The sequence below is a fragment of the Vanacampus margaritifer genome, chromosome 7, assembly GCF_051991255.1.
Source record: "Vanacampus margaritifer isolate UIUO_Vmar chromosome 7, RoL_Vmar_1.0, whole genome shotgun sequence".
NCBI classification, from domain to species: domain Eukaryota; kingdom Metazoa; phylum Chordata; class Actinopteri; order Syngnathiformes; family Syngnathidae; genus Vanacampus; species Vanacampus margaritifer.
In genome coordinates this window covers 16,897,978-16,919,502 of record NC_135438.1, presented here as the reverse complement: position 1 = coordinate 16,919,502, position 21,525 = coordinate 16,897,978, and the positions used below count along the sequence as shown (strand labels likewise).

The 21,525-nt window shown below is 40.7% G+C and overlaps 1 protein-coding gene across 1 annotated transcript; it reads right to left on the bottom strand.

Moving 5' to 3' along the window:
• Window positions 1–291: 291 nt before the first annotated feature.
• LOC144055139 (lysyl oxidase homolog 4-like) lies at window positions 292–21,525 on the bottom strand. The gene is made up of 15 exons (XM_077570865.1): window positions 21,454–21,525; window positions 20,381–20,649; window positions 19,726–20,306; window positions 19,176–19,387; window positions 12,549–12,587; window positions 11,758–11,965; window positions 10,210–10,390; window positions 7,488–7,642; window positions 7,239–7,406; window positions 6,648–6,810; window positions 6,327–6,570; window positions 5,170–5,285; window positions 4,948–5,084; window positions 1,897–2,008; window positions 292–706 (listed from the first exon to the last, which is right to left on the bottom strand). The coding sequence occupies exons 2-15, from the start codon at window positions 20,646–20,648 to the stop codon at window positions 636–638; spliced, it is 2,655 nt and encodes an 884-aa protein (XP_077426991.1). The 5' UTR covers window position 20,649; window positions 21,454–21,525; the 3' UTR covers window positions 292–635.

Here is a 21,525-nt window from a genome sequence, read left to right as displayed (position 1 = left end):
CACAGCCACACACGGACAATGCCAACTCAAAAGTACAATAAAATCTGCATAAATTAGAGACCTAACATTGTTTCCAGAGAGGTAATATAAAACTGTACATGACAATACATGTGCAATACATTACAATATTTATTCAAATTAGGCAAAATAGCACCATGGAGTAAAAAAAAAAAAAAAAAGTTGATTTTCATTCAAAACCAAAAAGCACACAGGTGTATTAGGAAAAAAAAAACATTTGCAATTGGAAAGTGAATGCAAGCAGACAGATGTTACCTGTGTCTTTGTGGTGCCTTCATGTCTTTACGTTCTGTTGTCATGATTTAGTTTTGGAATCATATATATTGAAAAAAAAAACAAATCGGAATCATTTCAAATGGTCAGAAAATGTAATTTAGTCGACATTTTGTATGATGTGTGCTTTCATTTTTTAACTTCTCAACATTTCTCCTTTATTCATCTCGACTTAAACTGTCTCTAAATAGACAGTTGCCAGGTACCCAAATTCATCCTTTCCCTTCAAAATCCCCCTTCGCCCTCTCATTTATTCTTGTCTCTCAACCTCTTTGTCTTGTTGTGTTGAGCTGTACTGAGGAGTTGAATGGTTCTTCTGCCCCTACATCGTTGTAATCATCCATTCACAGGAAGTTGTTGCTGATCTGGCGCTGGTGGTCGAACAAGTCCTCGGTATCAGCGCTGTAAGCATCCCCTGATGGAACACATCAAGCGGCAGTACATGGAGAGAAAATTACATTATGGGATGGCGTCTCATCTCATTCCCTCACCCCCCAACCCCCACCCACCCACCACACCATCTAATCCCATCCGGTTTCAGTGTCCCCTCCTGTCACACAAGACTCAAGAGAGTCTGGATAATCTAATTTTATATCATGGTCATCACTATTTCATCCCGTCACCTCATCTCCATCCGATCTGAGTTTATCCAATCCCTTTTTGTTACCCTTACTAAAATCTGAAAAAACATCTTAATCTCACATGCTCTCTCATTTCATTTGAGCTCATCTCATCCCACTTTAGTCCTGCTCATCCTGCCTCATCCCATATGTTTCATATCATCATACCCTCCAATATCATCATCTCATTCCCACTCTCATCCAATCCTCAATTTTATATCATCCTCATTGCCATTGCATTTCATCCTCAATATAATCTCATCCTTAATCTAATTTCATCTTCATTTTCAAATCATTTCATCCTCAATCTATCTCATGTTATCGTCAATTTTAGTTGATCCTCAATCTAATCTCATCCTTAACCTCATGTCATCCTCAATCTCATTTGATCTTTAATCTCATTTGATCCTCAAACTCATCTCATTTGATCCTCAATTTCATCTCATCCTTAATCTCATCTCACGCTGAATCTCCTTTTATCCACAATTCCAGTTTATCTCATCCTTAATCTCATTTGATCTGATCCTCAATTATATCTCATCGTTCATCTCTTCTCATCCCCAATCTCATTTGATCCTCAATTTAATCTCATCTGAGTTTGAAGATCACCTCTATTTTATTTGATCCTCAATCTCTTCTCATCCATGAGCTGTCATGATCAATCTAATTTTATCCTCAATCTCAGTTCATCTCATCCTAAATATCATTTTATCTGATCCTCAATCGCATCTCATACCAAATATCATATCACCCTCAACCTTATCATCCTTAATCTCATTTTATCCTCAATCTCAGATAAACGGATCCCTAATATCTTTTCATCCCAATCTCATTCAGTCCTCAATCTCAGTTTGTCCAGCATCATAAAATCTCTTCGCATCAAAAATTCTCATCTCTTTTCATCTGACTGGGTACACCCATCTCATCCTTCCCCTCCCATCCAATCACATCTCATTCCACCTCATCCTTTCTTTTTCAACTTTACCTGCATGGCATCCGAACATGTACACGCGCGCTCCGTCATATTTACACCGACAGCGGATCACATTGTTCTTGAAATCAGATTCGGCCATATCCAAAGATGGGTTGACCTCCACCTGTAAAAGGAGGGACACATTTGATCACATGTAAGTCATTTATATACAAAACATTTGTACTAGCATAAAACCCGAATGAAGCCTCTGGTGAGTGTATTGCTTATTTTTCAAAGAACTACAGCTGAATTCCCATGAGAATCTGTCCAAGAATATTTGTAGACATACAGTGGGTGTGTCTTTTAATCTCAACCTTTGGCAATGGGGTTGATTCCACTTTATTTACGATAATTATATTGCGAGTCCAGCTGTATAAAGCTGACGCAGATTTTTTTTTCCCGCCCCCCTGCAGCACTGGAGCCCTAAAGTGCCTTTCTATTTAGACGAAGCCCAAAGATCTTTTTAATAATGCAAGAGAAGAAACAAGAACTTTTGACAGTTAGGGAGCAGGCAGCCTTCCATTGGATGGATTATTGTTCTCTCTTTTTCTAAATTGCTCAAATTGGGGGTTAAAGAGATGAATGACATCACTTTCCACTGTTATCTCGGTGCAGGATAGAAAAAGAGCCAAGGGATGCAGATGACAGTTTTGGTTTAGATTCAAATTGCAGCCTGTCATTAGACTGTAGCCGTGCTTGGTTGCCACGACTTGATGTTTTCCGCCCCGTCTGTGCTGCCTGCTGCTATATGACTAAAGCGCTTACTGTAAATTTATGTTCCCCATGCACACATCAAACAGATAATGTGACCACACACTGTCATAATATAAAAAACGACTTTTAATGTTGTGAAGTTGATGGATATATAACCTACATACATCACCTCCTTAAACTATTCATAAGTATTAGTCTTTTAATTTAGTTTACAGACAAAATTAGTCATCCAAGGCTTGTAGAACACTTTTTTTTAATATACTGTACTTCTTTAAAGTTTTTTTTTAATGTGAATGTAAAAATAGCCTATGTCACTCCGCCTATAGACTGCATAGATTAAACGTTAATTGCAGTAAGGGGCCCTCAAGTTGGGGTCGACGTGACTCATCGTTTTAAACAAATGGTCCTAAAAACGGCTGTGATTTTTTGGTAAAGGCCACACCCAGCTACTTGAAGAAACCAAAGCAAGCATCTGCAATCTCCCTCCCTCCCTCCAGCTCTCTCTCGTTATGAAATTTATGCACAGCTGCCGGGTCACGTCGTCACAAATCTCTCCCTTTGACGTCCGGCCGTGTGCCATGCAGCAGCACGCATGCACGTCTGATGAAAGCATCTCTGATAATGCAAACGCTTAGAAACAAATTAGAAAGCGTAAGCATCATGTATGTGGTGCCACTTAGTTTGCAGTCAAAAATAGAACAAATGACAGAGCGGGAGAACAGATGAGTGAGTAGTCAGCACAGTAGATTGGACGTTTAGGAACAGACAAGACCAACTGAGTTCAACATGAAAAAAAATCATGTGAAGTGCTGGGAGTTTGTCCGCTGGCCAAGAAGCTCCACTCTCTCACTAATAGCAGGTCTACTTTCTATATAAAGCCACATTAAATGTACTTGCCTTAAATACACACACACACACACACCCTGCAACAACATGCATATGGCGTACCTGAATGGCTGAATGCTTAGCCAAGAGCCACTTTGCTACAATTATAGTTGGTTATCGCTTTTATCCCACATGCGCTTGCAGATTTTAAACTGTGTTTTCCCCTTTTCAACACACTCGCATGCAACTTGGCATTCGTTTTGGGCGTATATGCCAGGTGACTAAATGTTCACCCGTTCATACCGTTTATACTGTTCAATTTCCTGAAAGCTGGAGTCTTCAGTTAACCTAAGACAGTGAACCCCCATTTATTGCGGGTTACACGTTCCAGATCCGCCCTCATTAGGTGATATCGAGAGACCATATCAATTTATTTATTTTTTATTTATTTAATTATTTAATAATTTTTAAATAATTATTGGCACCAGGCTTATAATAGTTATACATTTTTCGCAATATATATATATATATATATATATATATATATATATATATATATATATATATATATATATAATTGTGATTTCAGTTAATTTGAATTACTTTTTAAAGTGGGTTATTTATTTATTACTTTTTTTTTAAATTTTTATTATTATTTTTATTTAAAGAAGCTTTGTTTTAGTTTAGTTTTATTATTATTATCTTTAATTTTATTTATATATGTGTATATATGTATAGTGCATGATTTAAAAAAAAGGGTCACAACAAAGTACTACATTTCCAAACAACTGTTTAACCTTTCTTTTAACACCAATATAAATAAATTTAAAATAAATAAACCCTGAAAGCTCATGTATGAAATTAACTCACAAAGATGAAAACAAAGGACATTTTCATGATAATTACAGTTACTTTTAGTTAGTTTTATTAATGTAAAATTTAGTTTCAGTTAGTTAGCGACTTTTTTTTTTTTTAAAAGCACTCCATTTTATTTTGTTCACTTAAATTTTTTTTAATTTTATTTTAGTTTTTATTTTGTTAGTTTTGCACACACAGCTCATTTTTTATTTAAGACACGCTGTAAATGTTGGCCATTTTAAACTTAATGGAAGAAAAAAAGAAAAAAATGCAATTATAAAATAGAAAAAAAACTGCATTGTTGTGTCTGCATACATGCCTGTGTCTTTAAGAGTCAGTTTGCATGTGACATTGGTGAGTGTGAGTGTTTCGTCGTGAGCTGTGGTCAACAGTAGTTCCTCCGTGAGTGTGCTCATTTGTTTGGGTTTAACTATTATTATGGCGTTCAATAAATGTCTGAAAATCGGCAATGGTGGCTCTCCTTTCCCACAAGTGAGGGCATTATAGAAGGTGGGAAAAATCTCTTAAAAAACTGTGAAGGATGAATTGCAATTTTGTGATTTCACACAGAAGACCAAACTAAATGTGCTGCTTACATGGAAACTTGCAAAACAAAGTGACGTCTTCCTGGCAAGTATTTTTCTTGAAAAAAAAAGTTGTCCTCACCTGGAAGACGTATTCACCAGGTCGCACGTCCGTGATGTCAATCCACTGGCAGTCAATGTCATGGCGGTACGTATCCCAGCAGCCAATCGAGATGCCTTGCTGACCCATGTTGTAGCAGGAATAGCGCTTATGGAGACCTGAGAGTCAAAAGGGTTAGATAGTTTTAATGTGATGCTTCTTGTGATCATTGGCAAAATGGATTTTTCTTTGAAATTGTCTTACCTTCGGGGCAGTAGGTGTCCTCCAGACAGAAGCTGGCTTTGTGACCCTCAGCCACCCGGGTTCCATTGAGGGTCAGCAGATCGTAGTGGGTGAACACCTCAATGCTGTGGTAGTGCCTAAGAAATAGGAAAGGGCGACATTTTAACACAATTCTGTAATTCACTTGAACTTTATTTGATGATCTAAGTCAAATAATTTACTGCAGATTTTCTTGGTATCTGACAAATTTCGATTGTGTACTTTTATAATAGCTTTGTTTTGCTTTGTTGTGCTTTTCTTTTGTCTGGAGCAACACACACTTTCTCAACATTTCATTTGGGCATTCCCGTCATATCATATTTCAAAAACTCGAGATCTTCCCCCCAGTTGTTGTCACAGGTCTTGAGATGATTCATGAAGAAGACAATCGGATGAAAACTGTTGGCAAAGGGGTAAAAATTATGACCACTGGGAATATGCAAAAATGAGCCAAAATTGGACATTTACAAATTTATAGCTCACTTCCTGTACATTTTAGAACATGGCTTCTTCTGACTTTTTTGTGCATCTCGGGGTGCTACACGTGCCCGCCAATTTTCGTAACCCTAGGTCAAATGTGTCGGGATTGTTTTTTATTTTTCCATTCTAGGGGCGCTATAGAACCATGACAACTACATAATCTAAATTTTTTTCGCTGGTCGAGTGTGCAAAGTTTGGCGAATTTTCGTAAATATTTAGGTCCCCAAAAATGTGATTGTTTTTCAGAGAAGCAGAAGAAGAAGAAGAAGATGAAGAAGAAGAAGAAGAAGAATTTCTACAGATACTAAATATAGTAAAGATAAATCTTGTTGTGCAGTTACAAAGGCGTCGCACAGTGGGTTGTTTATCTGTGTGCTGTCGCTCGGTCTCTCGTTATAGAAGCATTCCCGCAAGCGGCACAAGCAAAAGTGGGAAACCAAACCAATGTGCTGGCTGCTTGGGGAGGTAGTGATTGAGGCTGGAAGAAACTCGGAGCTCTGCCTCTTTTGTTTTAGGACATGAAACCTCAGCAGCTGAGTAAAGAAGTCAAGCTGCTCTGAGGTCAGCCTTGATATAAACAATCAGGTAATCAATAAAGAGGATCCTCAAAAGTTCTTAGCTTGAGGGACTGCAATTGACTCTTGTGAGCCCTATCGTACCTGTGACACTGATGCCAAATCCAGTTCTCCCTGGAGGCCCGAGGTTGGAAATCGGCACGGCCATTGTTCATGATACGGGAGGAAAACCTCAGCAGTCGGCGGTGTCCGTAAGGCCAGTTCATCCTGGCAGCAGAAGAGGAGAGGCAGTTCTCCTCGTTGGCACAGCTGAGCAGGTGAAGAGGCCTGTCCTCCAGGTAAGATGACTCCTGCAGCAGCTGGGCATCCACGACCAGGTCAGGAGCGCCTGGCAGGGGACACGAGGGGGAGTTCCAAGTCATTGCACAACAAATATTTGTTTAGAAGTGTTTGCTTTTGGCTCACTCTCCACGCAGGTGACCCCAGCGGCTCTGCCGTCGCCACCTCTGGGACAGTAGACGTGTGTGTTTTTGCGACACTGCTGGATGGACATCTCGGAGCCCGTACAATGACTTCCACTCAGAAGCACATCACGGGCGTCACTGGAGCTCGTCCAGTACCAAGTTTCCTGGACACACATGAGAGGGGAACGTTTTTACACAGTTGAAAGGTGCCTTTAAGACTTCAAGCCTGTTTTTTTTGTTTTTTTATAGAATCTATCAGTACGTATTATCACATTTTACACTCTTTTCCCCAGTTTCAATGCGCCTTTTAAATGCCCAACTCTGCCCTTTCCATGCACGGCCCTATTTTCAGCTTGTTTTCCCTGAGAATTTCTGCCGATTTCTTTGCCTTACTTTCCTTCTTTTATTTTCAGAGTGCCTGAAGTGGACCTTCGGGAAGCCTATAATTACCTCAGGCCTCGGTAATAACACAGCGCAGACACACAAACAGCAGCCCAGAGGAAAGGGAAACGTGGGAGTACAAAGGATAAGCGCCAAAAAAGGGAGTGACATAAAGTGTGATATTATGCATATTATCGATAGTGCTGATTACCTGGTGAGCTCTGGAGGCGAAACCCAAGCCAAGCTGCCGGCACACCACCATGGCCTCGTTGATACCCCAGTTCTCGCTGCAGACCGAACCCCAGCGCTTCACTCCGCCCACCTCGATCAACACCTCCACGCGACCCTCGGCTTTGTCTCTGCCTCCAGCAAGTCTCACCTGAAAGCAAAGAGTTTGTTTTGTATGGTCGGACGCTGCCATAGGGTGGCGTGTGGAACCTGTGGACGGTGTGCGCCTCACTGTGGTCTGAGTGCCGGTGTTGGGGACATTGCAGCGGACCGACGCATCCTGGTTGTGCTTGATGGTGTACAGGGGAACCCCTTTGGATGGACATTCCGTTAGGGAGCGCTCCCTGCCTGTGCATTGGACGCTGTTCATGTGGATGGGACCGGAACCTAGGATGGCAACATTCAGGCAAATATCAGTGTTGGAACTTTTTCATGGGGAAAAAAAACTATAATTATGGAAATTGCAGCTGGAAATGTGCTGTAGTCTCCTCATTAGAAACCCATTTAGAGTTTATAACTGTGTATTAGGGTCACCTAGCAAGAAAAGAAACATACAAGATTTAAAGTCATCATGAAGACATTTGAAGAAGTCATAACGAGATTTAGTCATCATAATGACAGTTGACGAGAGAATCCTGAAGTAGGATGTCCGTGACGGCATTAAAGTTAACATACTGAAACAAGTGTGACTTAATGTGTATATGTTTGTATGTTACCTCAGGATTTTCTCATCAACTGACATTATGATGACAACGTTGAATCTAGTCATGATGACTTTAAATCATAGACTTATAAGTGTACGCTTAAAATCGCGTCATGATGGCTTTAAATCTTGTCACGGTGGCTTTAAATCTCATCATTGCGATTTTAAATCTCATCATTGCGATTTCAAATCTCATTACGATGGCTTCAAACCTTATCATGGTGACTTTACATCACGTCAGGACGATTTTAAATCTAATCATGGTGACTTCAAATCTCGTTACGATGGCTTTAAATCTTGCCGTGGCGATGTAAAATATTAATGACTATTTTAAATCTTGCCATGGTGACCTCAAATCTCGTCATGGTGGCTTTAAATGACGTCATGAGGATTTTAAATCTCGCCATGATGAGCTCAAATCTCATCGTGATGGTTTTAAATCTCATCATGGCGATTTCAAATCTATTCATGATGACTTTAAATCACATCAAATCTTGTCACGGTGACTTCAAATCTCATCAGGATGACTTTAAATGTTATTACGATGGCTTTAAATCTCCTCACAGTGGCTTTAAATCTTATCATGACAACTTTCAATCTCTTTTTGTCTTTTTTTTTCTCATGCTAGGTAACCCTATACACGTCACACGATTTACCCAGACCTGCAAATAGTTTTACCAATATTCATTATATTATGCATCATAACATAATTATGTTGCTGTCATCATTATCATTGTGACATTGACAGCCATCCACAGCAGAATAAAGTTAAAAACATCCTCTCTGTACTGATTTGTGTTGTGATTAATGCTCAGGCCTCTTGATGTGGCTCATGCCTGGGAGAGAGAAAGAGCGCCTTTTGTCTGAATCACTGCACAGTGCACACTCCATCTAGCTCACCACAGCCAAAAATCTTTGAACTTGCTGAAGCGAAGGTGTGTGAGTCCAAAGTTTTATTAAGCCCTATATTTTTTTCTTTCACTCAAATAGCCACTGATGTCACCAAGCCTTGAGTCAGGTCACTCTTCTCAAACTGCACCACCCACGAGCCCTCCCAGAACTCCAGCAGGGCCCAGACCACTCTGCTGTGTTTGTGCAACATGGCAAAAAATTGGCCTGAACTTTGTCTAGAAACATTTCAACCCGCAACGCTTCACTGTGACATTCACCATGGTCATTATTTAGACATAACGCGAGCGCAGCACCTACTTTAAGAACCCTAAAAGGTTTCCATGAATTACTTCATTAAGGAAAGTGGAGAGAAGGAAATGCAGCCACCCTTGTGGGTCATGCTGCTGTATTTGGGCCGAAAGATAATAGCAGGAAATTAACTTCATTACAGCAAAAGTGCAGCACAGCGAGAAAAATTGATATGAACTCAGTATTTGTTTGGAAAACATTTTAAATTATTTTTGTAAGACGATTGCATGGCAGCCTTTCCAGAACCAAGATAATGTGTGTACACTACACGCCATTGGGAGCGCCAGTTGTTCTACTGGTCAAACAACTGGCCATGGGTAGATGCAGTCAACCATCAGCTTCTTAGTTAAGCAGCAGTCCAGCTCTAAACATTTTTGTCAGAGTTTATTTCTCTGCTTGGTCGTTGCTGTTTAGTCTGACCCCGTTCTCGTGGGAATTTAGTCAGATGTCATCCAAAAAGTAATGAACTGTAATTAGTAGAAAAACAACATATTTTGGGATTGCTTAAATCTTCCTCTTCAAATTAATGAATGAAAATAATATGCCCTAAGCCTAACGCCCAAACCATAACCGCTTTAAAATTATGAGCAAATAAAGTGTCAACAACACAGCATGTGTGCCATGCAGACATGGTGACGTTCACAATGCTATAATAGTCGGTATTAATATAGCGATTGTTTTTATAAACTGCACATTTCTTGTCAAAAGGATCACTAAGTCCACTTAAGCAACCTTGTGTCTAGTTTTATAGTTCAGAAATAAAGTCACACAGCACCAATGATTAGCACCGTGGCATCAAAGGACGAATATTCTTGTATCTTGGCTTTGCTCAGTTCTTTCTGCCCAAAGTCCAAAAACAAGCTGGCTGGTTTTATGTAAGCCTCTAATTTGCCCTTATAGGTGTGAACGCGAGTGAGGACGCTAGTCACAATCAGTGATAATAAACTCCAGCTTCCCGGAGTATAGAAAATCCAACGTCGAAAGCAGAAGACTGAGTGGTACAACATTTTGCAATCAGGTGCTTCGTCTCTGCACGTGTGTGTCGTCTCACCCTCTCCCAGCTGAGCCCTGGTCAGGGCCTCCTTGGCCGTTCCGAAGCCCAACTCTCTGCAGACAACGCTGGCGTCGGTGATGTCCCACAGGTGGTCCGCCACTGAGCCCCACTTGCCTTCTTTCAGAACCTCCACGCGACCCTCCCCAAGGCGGGGCCCCGCCTTCAGACGCACGTCGCTCTGGTTGGAAAAAGCAGAACGAGTCAACATTTGCTTTTGTAAAGCGTGTTGAGATGCTTTTTATTTTAGAATGTGGAGTTTTCCGTTTCCATCTTCATTCTTCAGCTCACTTGTTTTTTTTTTCATGTTTGTTTGCATGTTCTCCCTAAAACCTCTTTGTGGTTTTAACCAAAGCTAAACTGAAGACAAAAAAATATTTCTACTTAATAGAGGATCCCTTCAGCTAGGACAGAGGTGTCCAAACTTTTTTATTTAAGGGCCACATACAGAAAAATATAAGGATGCAAGGGTCACTTTAAAAATTCTTTGACTTATAATTTAATAAACATGCTCAAATCAACCAAGCAAGCAATTATATATTGTTTGTATTTTCTAGATAATTTGATTATCTTTCTATTAAATCTATTTGAATCAATATCAGAAGGCAACCATTTTGCCACTTGCCGTCGAGTTGAAATGACATCACAGCTGCTCAGGTCTCAGGTAACAACCAATCACAGCTCAGCTTCAGAAAACAAGTGAGCTGTGATTGGTCGTTGCCTGAGCCTTGATCAACTGTGATGTCATCTTCAGTCGACAGCAAGTGGCAAAATGGCCACCCCCTGAATTGGATAAAAACAGCTGGATTTTGCTGCATAAGTAATATTCCACAAATGTAATATTAATCAGAATGTCATGTTTAGACTAGTGAGGTCACATATATTATTGTCAAGAATTGTTTAGGGTTGATTTCCCCTTTGAGGATCATTAATGTGATATTTTCATAAATCAGAAACAGAGCAGAATATCTTGGAATATCTTGATTCACTAGTGTTTTGGAAATAAATTGCATTATTTTAGTCATACATAGTTTATTTGGATCTTTACACGTTTAGAAAAACTTGACAGTATCTAAAACAACTTATTAGTAGTGGCATCTATTTTTTAAAACCCTCCTTTCTCATTCAGCCCACCTCCACATTTGTTTTTTCTTTAAAAATTGCAGACCATGTCAAATGTATTGTTCAGCAATTATTATTATTTTGTTAAGGGCCACTGAAAAATGGATGGTGGACCACAAATGGCCCCCAGGCTGTAGTTTGGACACCACTAAGCTTTTAAGGCAAGCTTCAAAAAACTAACTTTACAGGCATTATAGGCAGTGGTATAAGGAACTGCACTGCAACACAAGGAGATGTTTAATACTTTGACATTCTGCCATTTTATAAATAAATACAAATATTATTCATATTTTTGTATGATGCTATAAATAAACTAAAATCACAATGATAAGCATTGTTAAGTGTGATCTCTCTGACAGTGTCAATCCATCAATTCCAACCATTTCACTCCTTCGAATGATGATATTAGGAGCCCCCCGAACTGACCGACACAGAATGTGATGAATGTCTTCGTCCGTTGCGCGCAAACTGTGGCCCAGGGACGCAGCGGACAACAGCGTGCATGCCTCCCGCGCATGGACCATCTCTCCTGCGGAGGGCCAGCTGAGCCTGGCACTGGGACAAGGAGACCTCCACGCCCTGACACTGCACCTTCTCCACCCAGTAGGCCTTCTTGGTGATCTGCGTCCTCAGTCTGAACAGGAATGTTGGATGTAAAGTGCAGGCAGGTGTGAATGCTGTGCTTTTTTAAACTCATTCACTGCCATTGACGGCTATAAACGTCAAAAATGAATTTGAAGTATTTCTATTAGTTTAGCTTCCCCTCCACTTTTGTTAACAAGAGTATGAAAACCTAGATTTTTTTTTATTGTATATTTAGAACAGATATAAAATTTGTGATTAATCGTGAGTTAACTAGTGAAGTCATGCGGTTAATTACGATTAAAAATTTTAATCATCTGACGCCCCGAATTTTTAATAATCTTTTTTTTTTTATTCACTGCCATTGACGGCTATAAACGTCAAAAATTTATTTGAACTTTTTCTATTAGTTCAGCATTGTTTTCCACTTTTGTTAAAAAGAGTATGAAACCCTAGAATTTTTTATTGTACATTTAGAACAGACATAAAATTTGTGATTAATCGTGAGTTAACTAGTGAAGTTATGCCATTAATTACGATAAAAAAAATTTAATCGCCTGTCACCCCTAATTTTTAATAATCTTTTTTTTTAAATGAATTTATGGCAGTGAATGAGTTCAAAGAAGGGAGCTTACCTGGATGATGGATCCGCTAGTTTGGAGTCCCATAGTTTCCTGAAAGACAACAGCAGCGAATAAATGTAATGGGATGAGACTTTAGAATCGTACCATGAAGAAGTGACATCTAGTAGACAGAACAGAACAGAACACACACACAGTCTGAGCTACTCCTTGCAGACCACACTGTCACTCTCAATCATCCTTGTTTCATCCTTACAATACAAACACACTTTTGGAGTCATCTGGATGAACTAAAATATTTCTTGTCTAAATGTTTCCTGTTGTGCATTTTTGGTTTAGTGATACATGGTATTTATGTCTATAGAGGGATCTCTGGGACATCTGTGTGGGATTTAAAAATGTGCAAATATGAATAGAGTACATCAATCTCAAAGTCCAATTATACTGTTGAGGAAAAAAGTGTGAGCATACACTAACTAATACATCTTCTACAAATCTATTTTAAAGCATATTTTGGAAAATTTGCTCCAAAGTGTCTGAGCTAAAACTGTCAGATGTTGAAAAAAGGGAACACAGGAGATATATAAAGTTTCCCAAGCCAGAGCAGGCCTGGAAGGTGTCATTTTGTCACGCACACTCACACCAAAGCCGACCGCTTGCATCCACCAGTGCGACCGCAAGCAGGTGCAGCTTCACGAGCACCCTCTGTGAATTCAGTGAGTCAGAACAGCCAGGACAGATACAAGTGTAGACTTCAGAGGGGGAGTTGGTTCCCTGCGCCACCAGACCAGTGATGCAAATGTAAATATTGGGCAAACTAAAGTGGGAAATGGATCGGGACGGTTACTAAATCAGGAAGTCCGATGCAGACAAACTCTTTTGATGCTATGATGGCCCTGACACCTTATAAGACCTGCGCTGTAAAGTTGCTCCTGTGCAGAAGATTTGTTGTTTTAGCAAAGTTATAATGAGCATATGTAACTACTAGGCTGTCACAGCAAAAATAGAAAAAAATAATTGCAGAGCATCGTATTTGCTTGTTTGTGTATTGGCACAGGTTTGAATCTTCGTGTGGTGATTCTCCCCGTGCTTGTATGGATTCGTCCCCCGTTACAAAAACAAGCATGATAGTTATTTTAAGAGTCGGCATTGGCTGTGGTTTTGAAAAGTAAAGGTTTTAATAATAATGGCTGTTACTGTCTGTCACCGGTAATGAGCCCTTCTCTTTTTTTGAGGGGTGGTCAAAGCAAGGCACAATAGGAGGTTGCTGGCAGAGTTGAGTAAATGGTCCACCTCTTTTGAAGTTAATTGCTTCCAATTACCCCCCCCCCCCCCTCCTTCTGAGCTAGCAAACAGATGGCAGTTAACACAAGGAGGAGGAGACCAAAACAGATACTGCAAACACGGATTTGTTTTGTTTGGATTCATTTTCTAAATGTTCTAAAAAATAGCTCACCAGTGATGAACTTAACATGGTAAACATTTTTTCGGTACCAACTATTCAATATTTAGTTTAAAAATAAAATATATTGTGTTCAATAGGACACAAATGTTTTTTATTCACCCAAATATTTAAAAAAAAAGGTCATTTTACAGCTGTAATTTTGACACAATATTTTGGCTCACGGTTACCATGCTGTCAGAATCTAATATCAGCACGTGCCTAGTGTGAATGTTGTTTATAGAGTGCCCTGTAATTGGCTGGCAACCATTCAGCTTGTACTGCGTCTCGCTAAGGTCGGCTAAGATAGGCTCAAGGTGTCATGACCTGTGTTTTTGTTGATGTGAATTTGATTTGATTGGATTTGGTTTTGTTATGTTTTCCCCGTGTCCCTTTTCATGTCCTGTCTGTCTCGTTAGGTTTATGATTGGATTTTTGTTAGGTTAGTCCACTTGTTCTCATCTTGTGTCTACCAATCAAATCACACGTCAGTTTGTTTGTGTACAGTGTAGTTGCCTGCTTGCTTTGTCAGATCATTGCTTCTGTTGGTGTTCCTGCCATGTTCCCGTCCATCTGTGAGTCTATTGCCAGTTTTGGTTTACTACTTTGTTTTTGTGACTTTGTTGATTTAGTATTTTTGTATTCCATGTTTCTTGTTTGCTTGCCTTTTTTGTTATTTTGAGATTACTTGTTTTTAACTAAAACCCTGCCTTGCCTACCCGCTTCCTTGACCAGCTCAATGGCCCAGTGGACTAGTGGTAGAGTGTCTGCTCTGAGATTGCGAGGTTGAGGGTTCAATCCCTGGCCAAGTCATGCCAAAGACTACAAAAATGGGACCCATTTACCTCCTTGCTTGACACTCAGCATTGGGGGGGATAGATCACCTAATGATCCCCGTGTGTACTTGGGTCGATTTGATCCAACTTTGAGTCAAGAAACAGGTCTTTTAGCATAAAACATTTTGGATAAAAAAAATTGGGTCGTTTTGTATAAAACAACACAGAAAGTTGCGTCAAATTGACCCATAAAGTGGATCGATCTGTAATTGGGTTACTTTTGACCCAACTGTCACCACGCACATCCTTGACACCAGGTCACCTTAACCTTAATAAGGAAGAGTAATGAGGAAGAGTGGTATCATAAATGGATTGGTGTACCTTTGTGGATACTGATTGGAGGAGCATGAACAGGTATTGTATTGTCATTATGTTTCTGTGGGGCGGAGCGGGTTCCAATTATACCATTATGACTCAAAAAGTGCTAATACACTCCTGAATCAAGACCCATGTACCGCACCTCTACAAATTCTCCTGGAACTTACTTTTGTATTTTTGGTGCTAACTGTATCTAAATTTATCATGACACAATGACTCCTTAGAAAAGTTCATTAAATCAACTCAAGACTTTTACACAGTTATGACTTATAAAGACGACTTTATCTGTGCTGTTATGGATGTTTCGTAACCTGGCAGTTAAGCAACAATCGAGACCGTAAGGGGGTGTTAGTTCACGGGGTTCTGAAGGGTGAGGTTAGTGGGGAGGAGGAGGTGAGAGTCACCCGTATAATTGCCTGCTGTGCTTGGCAGTGTCTGCTGTGCGGTCGACTCGAGCAGTAGCATGTTGGTTCACACACGCCAGACGTGGAAATATGCACGTACATATCAACTTTCCCTCTGTCGCCGCCTCTTTAAAAGGCCTTTAAAGCTCAAAACGACATGGTTACCCAGCGTCATGACTGCGTGCCTGGAAACAAGAGGCTGGTGATGTAAGACTCTCTCTGAACTTTTTAATAGGATTTGCCCAACCTCAGAAAAATCACGCTATTTTGGGTTTGAGTCTTGATATATTCCGTGTGGCCCCTTTGTCAGGTAGAAAGTGAACAACAACATCAGCAGTAAAGTGTTCCTGAGTTTTTAACTTGAAAGAGGTTGACTGCAGTATTTCTTTATGCAACCCTGACCACACAATTCCAAAAGCAAGATTGGAAGGAGCAGCTCAGTGTCAAAGGGAAGAACTAACCTGTTATTATGTTGCGCTAGCATGAAGCTGCCTGAAAGGAACAATTGGCTGTGTCAAGTGGTGGCAGGTCTGACTGACTCCATGCAGCGGAGACAGAGCAAACTCACAAAGGTCTTCTTAATCAGGCTCTTTTTTTTTTTTTACAGAAAGATAAACTTCAAGATGAGAGAGGACTCACAAAGATTATGGATGTGATGAAAGAAAGTGGGCAATTGTCTGGCATCCCTTTTTTGGGGGGGGTAAGATTGTGGGTTTAGCAAATTAAGACCAGATCTACCACAAAAAAGACAAACAACAACCACCTAACTCAGAGGTGTGCAACCTGCGGCTCTGGAACCACATGTGGCTCTTTAGTCCCTCTTCTACGGCTCCCTGTGGAACTATAAAAAAAAGGGGAAAAAAGTAATTTTTTAAAACATTATTTACGTTTAGATTAAATATGCTTTAAATTCCTTTATTTAGATGGGAAAAAATGAATAATTAAATATTACAAAAATGTCAGAGTCCAAATTTTTAAGTTGTCAGAGAAAGAAAGATGAAAGGTAGATTAAAAAAAGTTTTTAAAATTACCTAAAAATTACCATAAAATTCCCATGACATTGCCGAAAATGTCAGACAATTCAATAAAAAGCCAGAAAAGTAACCATATTCGAAATGTAACCATAAAATGTCCTAAAACAAAATAAATCAACCAAAATTGCCATAAAATGTCTTTAGAATTGCCAAAAGTCAGAATACTTATTTTTTTAAAAGGCAGATTTTTATTTTTATTTTTTAAATAAGTAGCTATGGGGTATATGCTAGGGCCTACGCTGTTTCTGGTTACCGTTTGTGACATATAGGCCGCGTTCCAATACTTTCACTTGCACCCTTGTGCCCCTCAATTGCACGTTCCCGATGATGCGAAGAGGAAGCGGAAGAGGAAGTAGTGATGCCCAATGACACACTCTGTTTGAAAGTAGCATTTAAAGTGATATTCATAAATCAACTCTGGATCTCTATAATTTATGGCATGCGATACTCAAAATGTAAATGTAACTCCATACAAAAGGTAACTTCCAAGTGTCCACAGTCACATACAGCACGTGTGTTATTCAGTGAGTCACAAGCCCTCAAACTTCGGAGCGTCAGAGGGATCGTTGTCACTGTGTCGGTCAAACACATCAAAGTTTGAAGCCTCAAACAAATATTGATCTCAAATAACCTAACCGACTTGACCAGAAGCCATCACAAGACTCATTTGTGTTATTTGGTCTAAAACAAAGTCAGCTTTACAAGAAATGAGTCTTACTTTAGCCGTTTCCTGACAGCTTGCCAGCGACGTACATTTTGGTGAAGGTCACATTTTCCTGGAAAAGTGCCTCAAGGGCAGTGGTTCTTAACCTGGGTTTGAACGAACAGCAGGGGGTCGGTGGAGGTCAAGACACACACCCTAGTTAAATGTTTCGTGATGATGCTCCTATGATTGGCTGCAGGTGATCACGCTACATTGCTGCAGGGAATTTGATGGGCTCAGAAGTTGACTTGTGGCTGTTGTGATGGTACGTTGTGTCATTTTCTCATTATTTAATCCCTTGGTGGTGTTCCACAGGGTTTAATTCTGGGGCCTCTGCTGTTTTCATTGTATCTGCTCACCCTTGGCTTCCACCTTTAGAGAAAACAGCGGCGGTCGTTTTAAAGCGCTCTATAAATATAGAGTTGAGTCGAGTAATCGGAGTAAACGTCCGAGTTGAGTAATTCTAGTCCAGCACAACTAGCTATTTAGCAAAACTCAAGGAACACTTCCTGAAGATGCATGGAGAGAACACTTTCTGAATTCAATTTAAAGAGTGAGATGCTCATTGGTATTTTCTGCTAGACAGGCTCCAGCGTGTGTCCTGTTGGCGAGCAGCTGAGCAGGACAAGGACAAGGGGTAATTATTGGCGACAGATGGCACAGTGCAGACCAGCGGTCAGTCTAGTTGTGCTGCTATCCAGGCTCGAAAAAGATTTCTGTGGGCAGCCGCACAGAGGACTGTTTGCATGCGCACGTTGGCGCGTGTAGTTGTGTGCATACATGGATTTGGTTTATGTTAAGTCTTGTAAGATGCTTTTCTATGGAGCGGGGAGAAAAGTTGCTTTTATGGGGACCAAATGCACATATAGACCAGACAGTGTTTGCAAATAAGAGCCTTTTGTTTCCTTTCTGTGAATAAATAACGCTACTGCAAACAACAAATCAAATGGTTCCAACAAAGGTTATTTTAGTTATTGAAAACTAATGAAAAAATTCAAACTAAAATTAAAAGAAAAATCAAATAAAAACGAAAATGCTTTTTAAAAAAACGAAAACTAAATAAAACTACATTTTATGTTTACAAAACTAACTAAAACCTCCTCCGTCCTTCCCGTTAATAATTTAATACATGAGCCTTTGGGGATGATTTTAAATGTGATTTTGAGTATATTTATTTTGATATTAACTGGAATAAGGACGTTTGAAAGTGTGTCACACATAAGTGACGCCATCTTGCAGCAGCCAATCGAAAAGCACTTTCATATGACGTCACTCCTAGGCGACAATTTTGCGTGCTTGACTTTTGCCTCCAATGGCTCGGCTCGCCTGCTTTTTCAACCGAAATGCAACACTAGGTAAGAAATGTGTTACTTTTTTCATTTTACCATGATGTTTATTAAATATTGCACACAAGTAATAAACTTTTTATTTTATTAATTTTTTTACGAAAACTAATACTGAAACTAACTAAAACTAAACTAAAACATAACTAAAATTAATAAAAACTAACAGAACCAACCGGAAAAGTTATTAAAACTAACTAAATTTAAAAAACAAAACTCAAAATTAAATAAAAACTAACTAAAATGAAAATTCCCCAAAATAACCCTGTTTCCAACTCATCTTTTTTTTTTTTCTGGGTCAGGCATTAATAACACACTCCTTGGATTCTTATCAAGGCCTGCTTTGAGGCCCAGTCAGCCAATGGGCCAGACAGTTCTGGTGGACAGTTGGCTTTAGCTAATGCCGCAGTGGACGAGTCATGCCAAGTGTGGTCGTACTAACGGTAGCAGTTGTGGTTACCATCCCGGAGAAGGATGGAACAGCCATGGAAGCAACTAGTCCGCAAAAGGAAGTGTCTACGACCACACTTTTCCATCCCTTTCATAGCCTGTGTCCGTGTGTGTCTTTGCACATACACTTACACACACACTGACTCACTCACCTGTAGGCGTTTTGATCAAACGCTTCGGCAGAAGGGAATCCCAACATGCCGCAGACGACGCGGCTGCTGCTGAGGTCCCAGCCGTGACTACACACATGACGCCATTTCCCAGCGTGCTTCACTTCCAGCACTCCCTCCGTCACCAGACCGCCGCGGCTGCCGGATAGCACGGCCCGGAGACGGGCTTCGGCCAGCTGAACACTGTCAGCGCTCTGGAAACGTGAAAAGTTTGAGTTACGCTTCCATGTTTTTTTCATCCTCAACAAAGGTTTTTAATTAGACAGTTTTTTTTTGTCTTGGAGAACTAAAACACTGAACACAATTTCTCTCAAGTCATGATTTGGCACTTGTCTGTAATTATAGAGGCTAATTGGCAACCGTTGCATGCGAGTATCAGAACAATAACCAGAATACTATATTTACTAGTGGGGCTGCATCGAACATATTATTGTCAATAATTTTTTAGGGGGTTTACTTTGCCTTTAATTCATATTCCACAAACACAATATTAATTATGGGTTGCATACAATCTACTGTTTGCATATTTTACCTGGATGTACTGGGTATCCGACTCCAGTCCCATATCTGGATTAACAGGGTCTGGTTCGATATGGTTCCCACTATATTGTTGTTGCCTGTCAGGCTGGGGCGGGGAATATGTCTGCCTATTGGACTGTCTCTCGGACTGGCGCCTCGACGCAGGTGGTCCTCTTCTTGACGTCTCCTCCTCCTGCCTTTGGGTGGTGCTGGCTGCCGGCTGTGATGTGACCTGTGTTGGCCCTCTATACCTTCGTGGGATCTGAATCTCGTGGCCGTTCTCCTGCGGTGAGATCCTGTTGCGGCGTGAAGATGGCGGGTTGCGGTGCAGGGCGATCTCGTGGCCTCGGCCCTGAGATGAGACTGGCGGAGGGGCCGGCTGCTGCTGCGGGGTTCTCTGTCTCGGTTGTCGCTGCTCATTTCTGGAGGAGGAAGAGGTCTCCCCTCCTGAGGCACCGGGACTTCTTTCTGGGCTGCAAATGATCCCCAGGTCCTCAGCGTGGGTGCAGTCGTGGACTCCCCAACCATTGGAGCCGCATTCCGCAATGGAGCGCTCATGGCCTCTGCAGTTCACATTGTCCAACCAGATCTGACCTGGATGACAGAGTGAGGAGAAACTTACACACGAGCTGTAATTGAAAAATGTCTCAACAGGAGGCGGGACATACCTTGCCCCTGACCAAATTTGCTACTGTGCGCCCAGGTGAAACTGCTTTGAAATCCCAACTGTCTGCACGCCACATTGGCCAGGTTCATATCCACCTGGTCGTCACACACCGTGCCCCATACGCCATTGTAGAAGACCTCCAGACGACCTTCGTTGGTATCGCGGCGGCCTGCGCCTGCAAGCCGCACCCTGGCCTCTTGTGCAGGCAGCTCAGAGGGGTAGAGAAGAAGCAGCAGGAAGACGGTGGATAGGGAGCTGAGGAACAGCATCCTAAAGGAGGCAGTGATGCTTATGAAAGACTAGCAGAGTCACATTAGGTGAAGACTTGGGGAATGTGAAGGCGCCGCTTCAGAATAGACACCACAAAATTCCTTGAAATCATGCAAAGCCCTATTGACATTCCTTCCTTTGACAGAGCATATAATTAGAAATTACTCCTCTTTCTCTAATGTGGCATTCGAGTTTATAGGTGGTTTTATTTTTAAGGTTTATTGATACTCAAAGTAATCTGAGTGAGACGGTTGAGAAATGATTCAAAAACAGTCTTAACCAATCGGGGGTATGAGGGCTATGAGAGCTAAAAGTAGTGCCGCGGTCCTGCCAAAGAAAATGTTGGCTTTCCACAAACCCTCCAGTTCGGTTGCACGCATTCCGCCAGCAGACACAAAAGCAAACAAACAACATCGTGAAAATGTTGTCAACAACAGGTATGTATCTTTAGGAGACATTTGCTTTAGAAGGCAATTATGAATCATCCTGAAAGCTTTTTCATCTCACAAACAGGAAGAGGGATACTCAGAAAAATTCAGTTTCTAAGATCCTTCTACAACACTCATCTTCATTAATACGTGCACCATCAATAATGATGTAGGAAAAATATGATTCAATAAAATTTTATCTCTAGGTTGCCAAGAGCTTTAATAAGAAGTATAATTCCCTTGCTACTGAAAAGTGAAAAATTAACCATAAGTGGCGGGAAAAATCTATTAAAAAGCAGAGTAGCGAAAGAGGAACTCAACTGGGGGGGGGGGGGGGGAAATATTCAAGAAGAGAGACTGATGGAGAGGAACTCACCTATCTGTTGTTCTCAGTCACTGGGAGGAAAGGAGTGAGGAAGCAGTGGAAGAAAAAAGCAACGACTTTTGC

Coding starts and splice junctions, on each gene's coding strand:
- LOC144055139 (XM_077570865.1), bottom strand. CDS start 20,648: ATGCTGTTCCTCAGCTCCCTATCCACCGTCTTCCTGCTGCTTCTTCTC. Junction 19,388..19,725: donor CGGATACCCAGTACATCCAG/GTAAAATATGCA, acceptor TCACGTTTCCAG/AGCGCTGACAGTGTTCAGCT. Junction 11,966..12,548: donor CTAGCGGATCCATCATCCAG/GTAAGCTCCCTT, acceptor ATTCCTGTTCAG/ACTGAGGACGCAGATCACCA.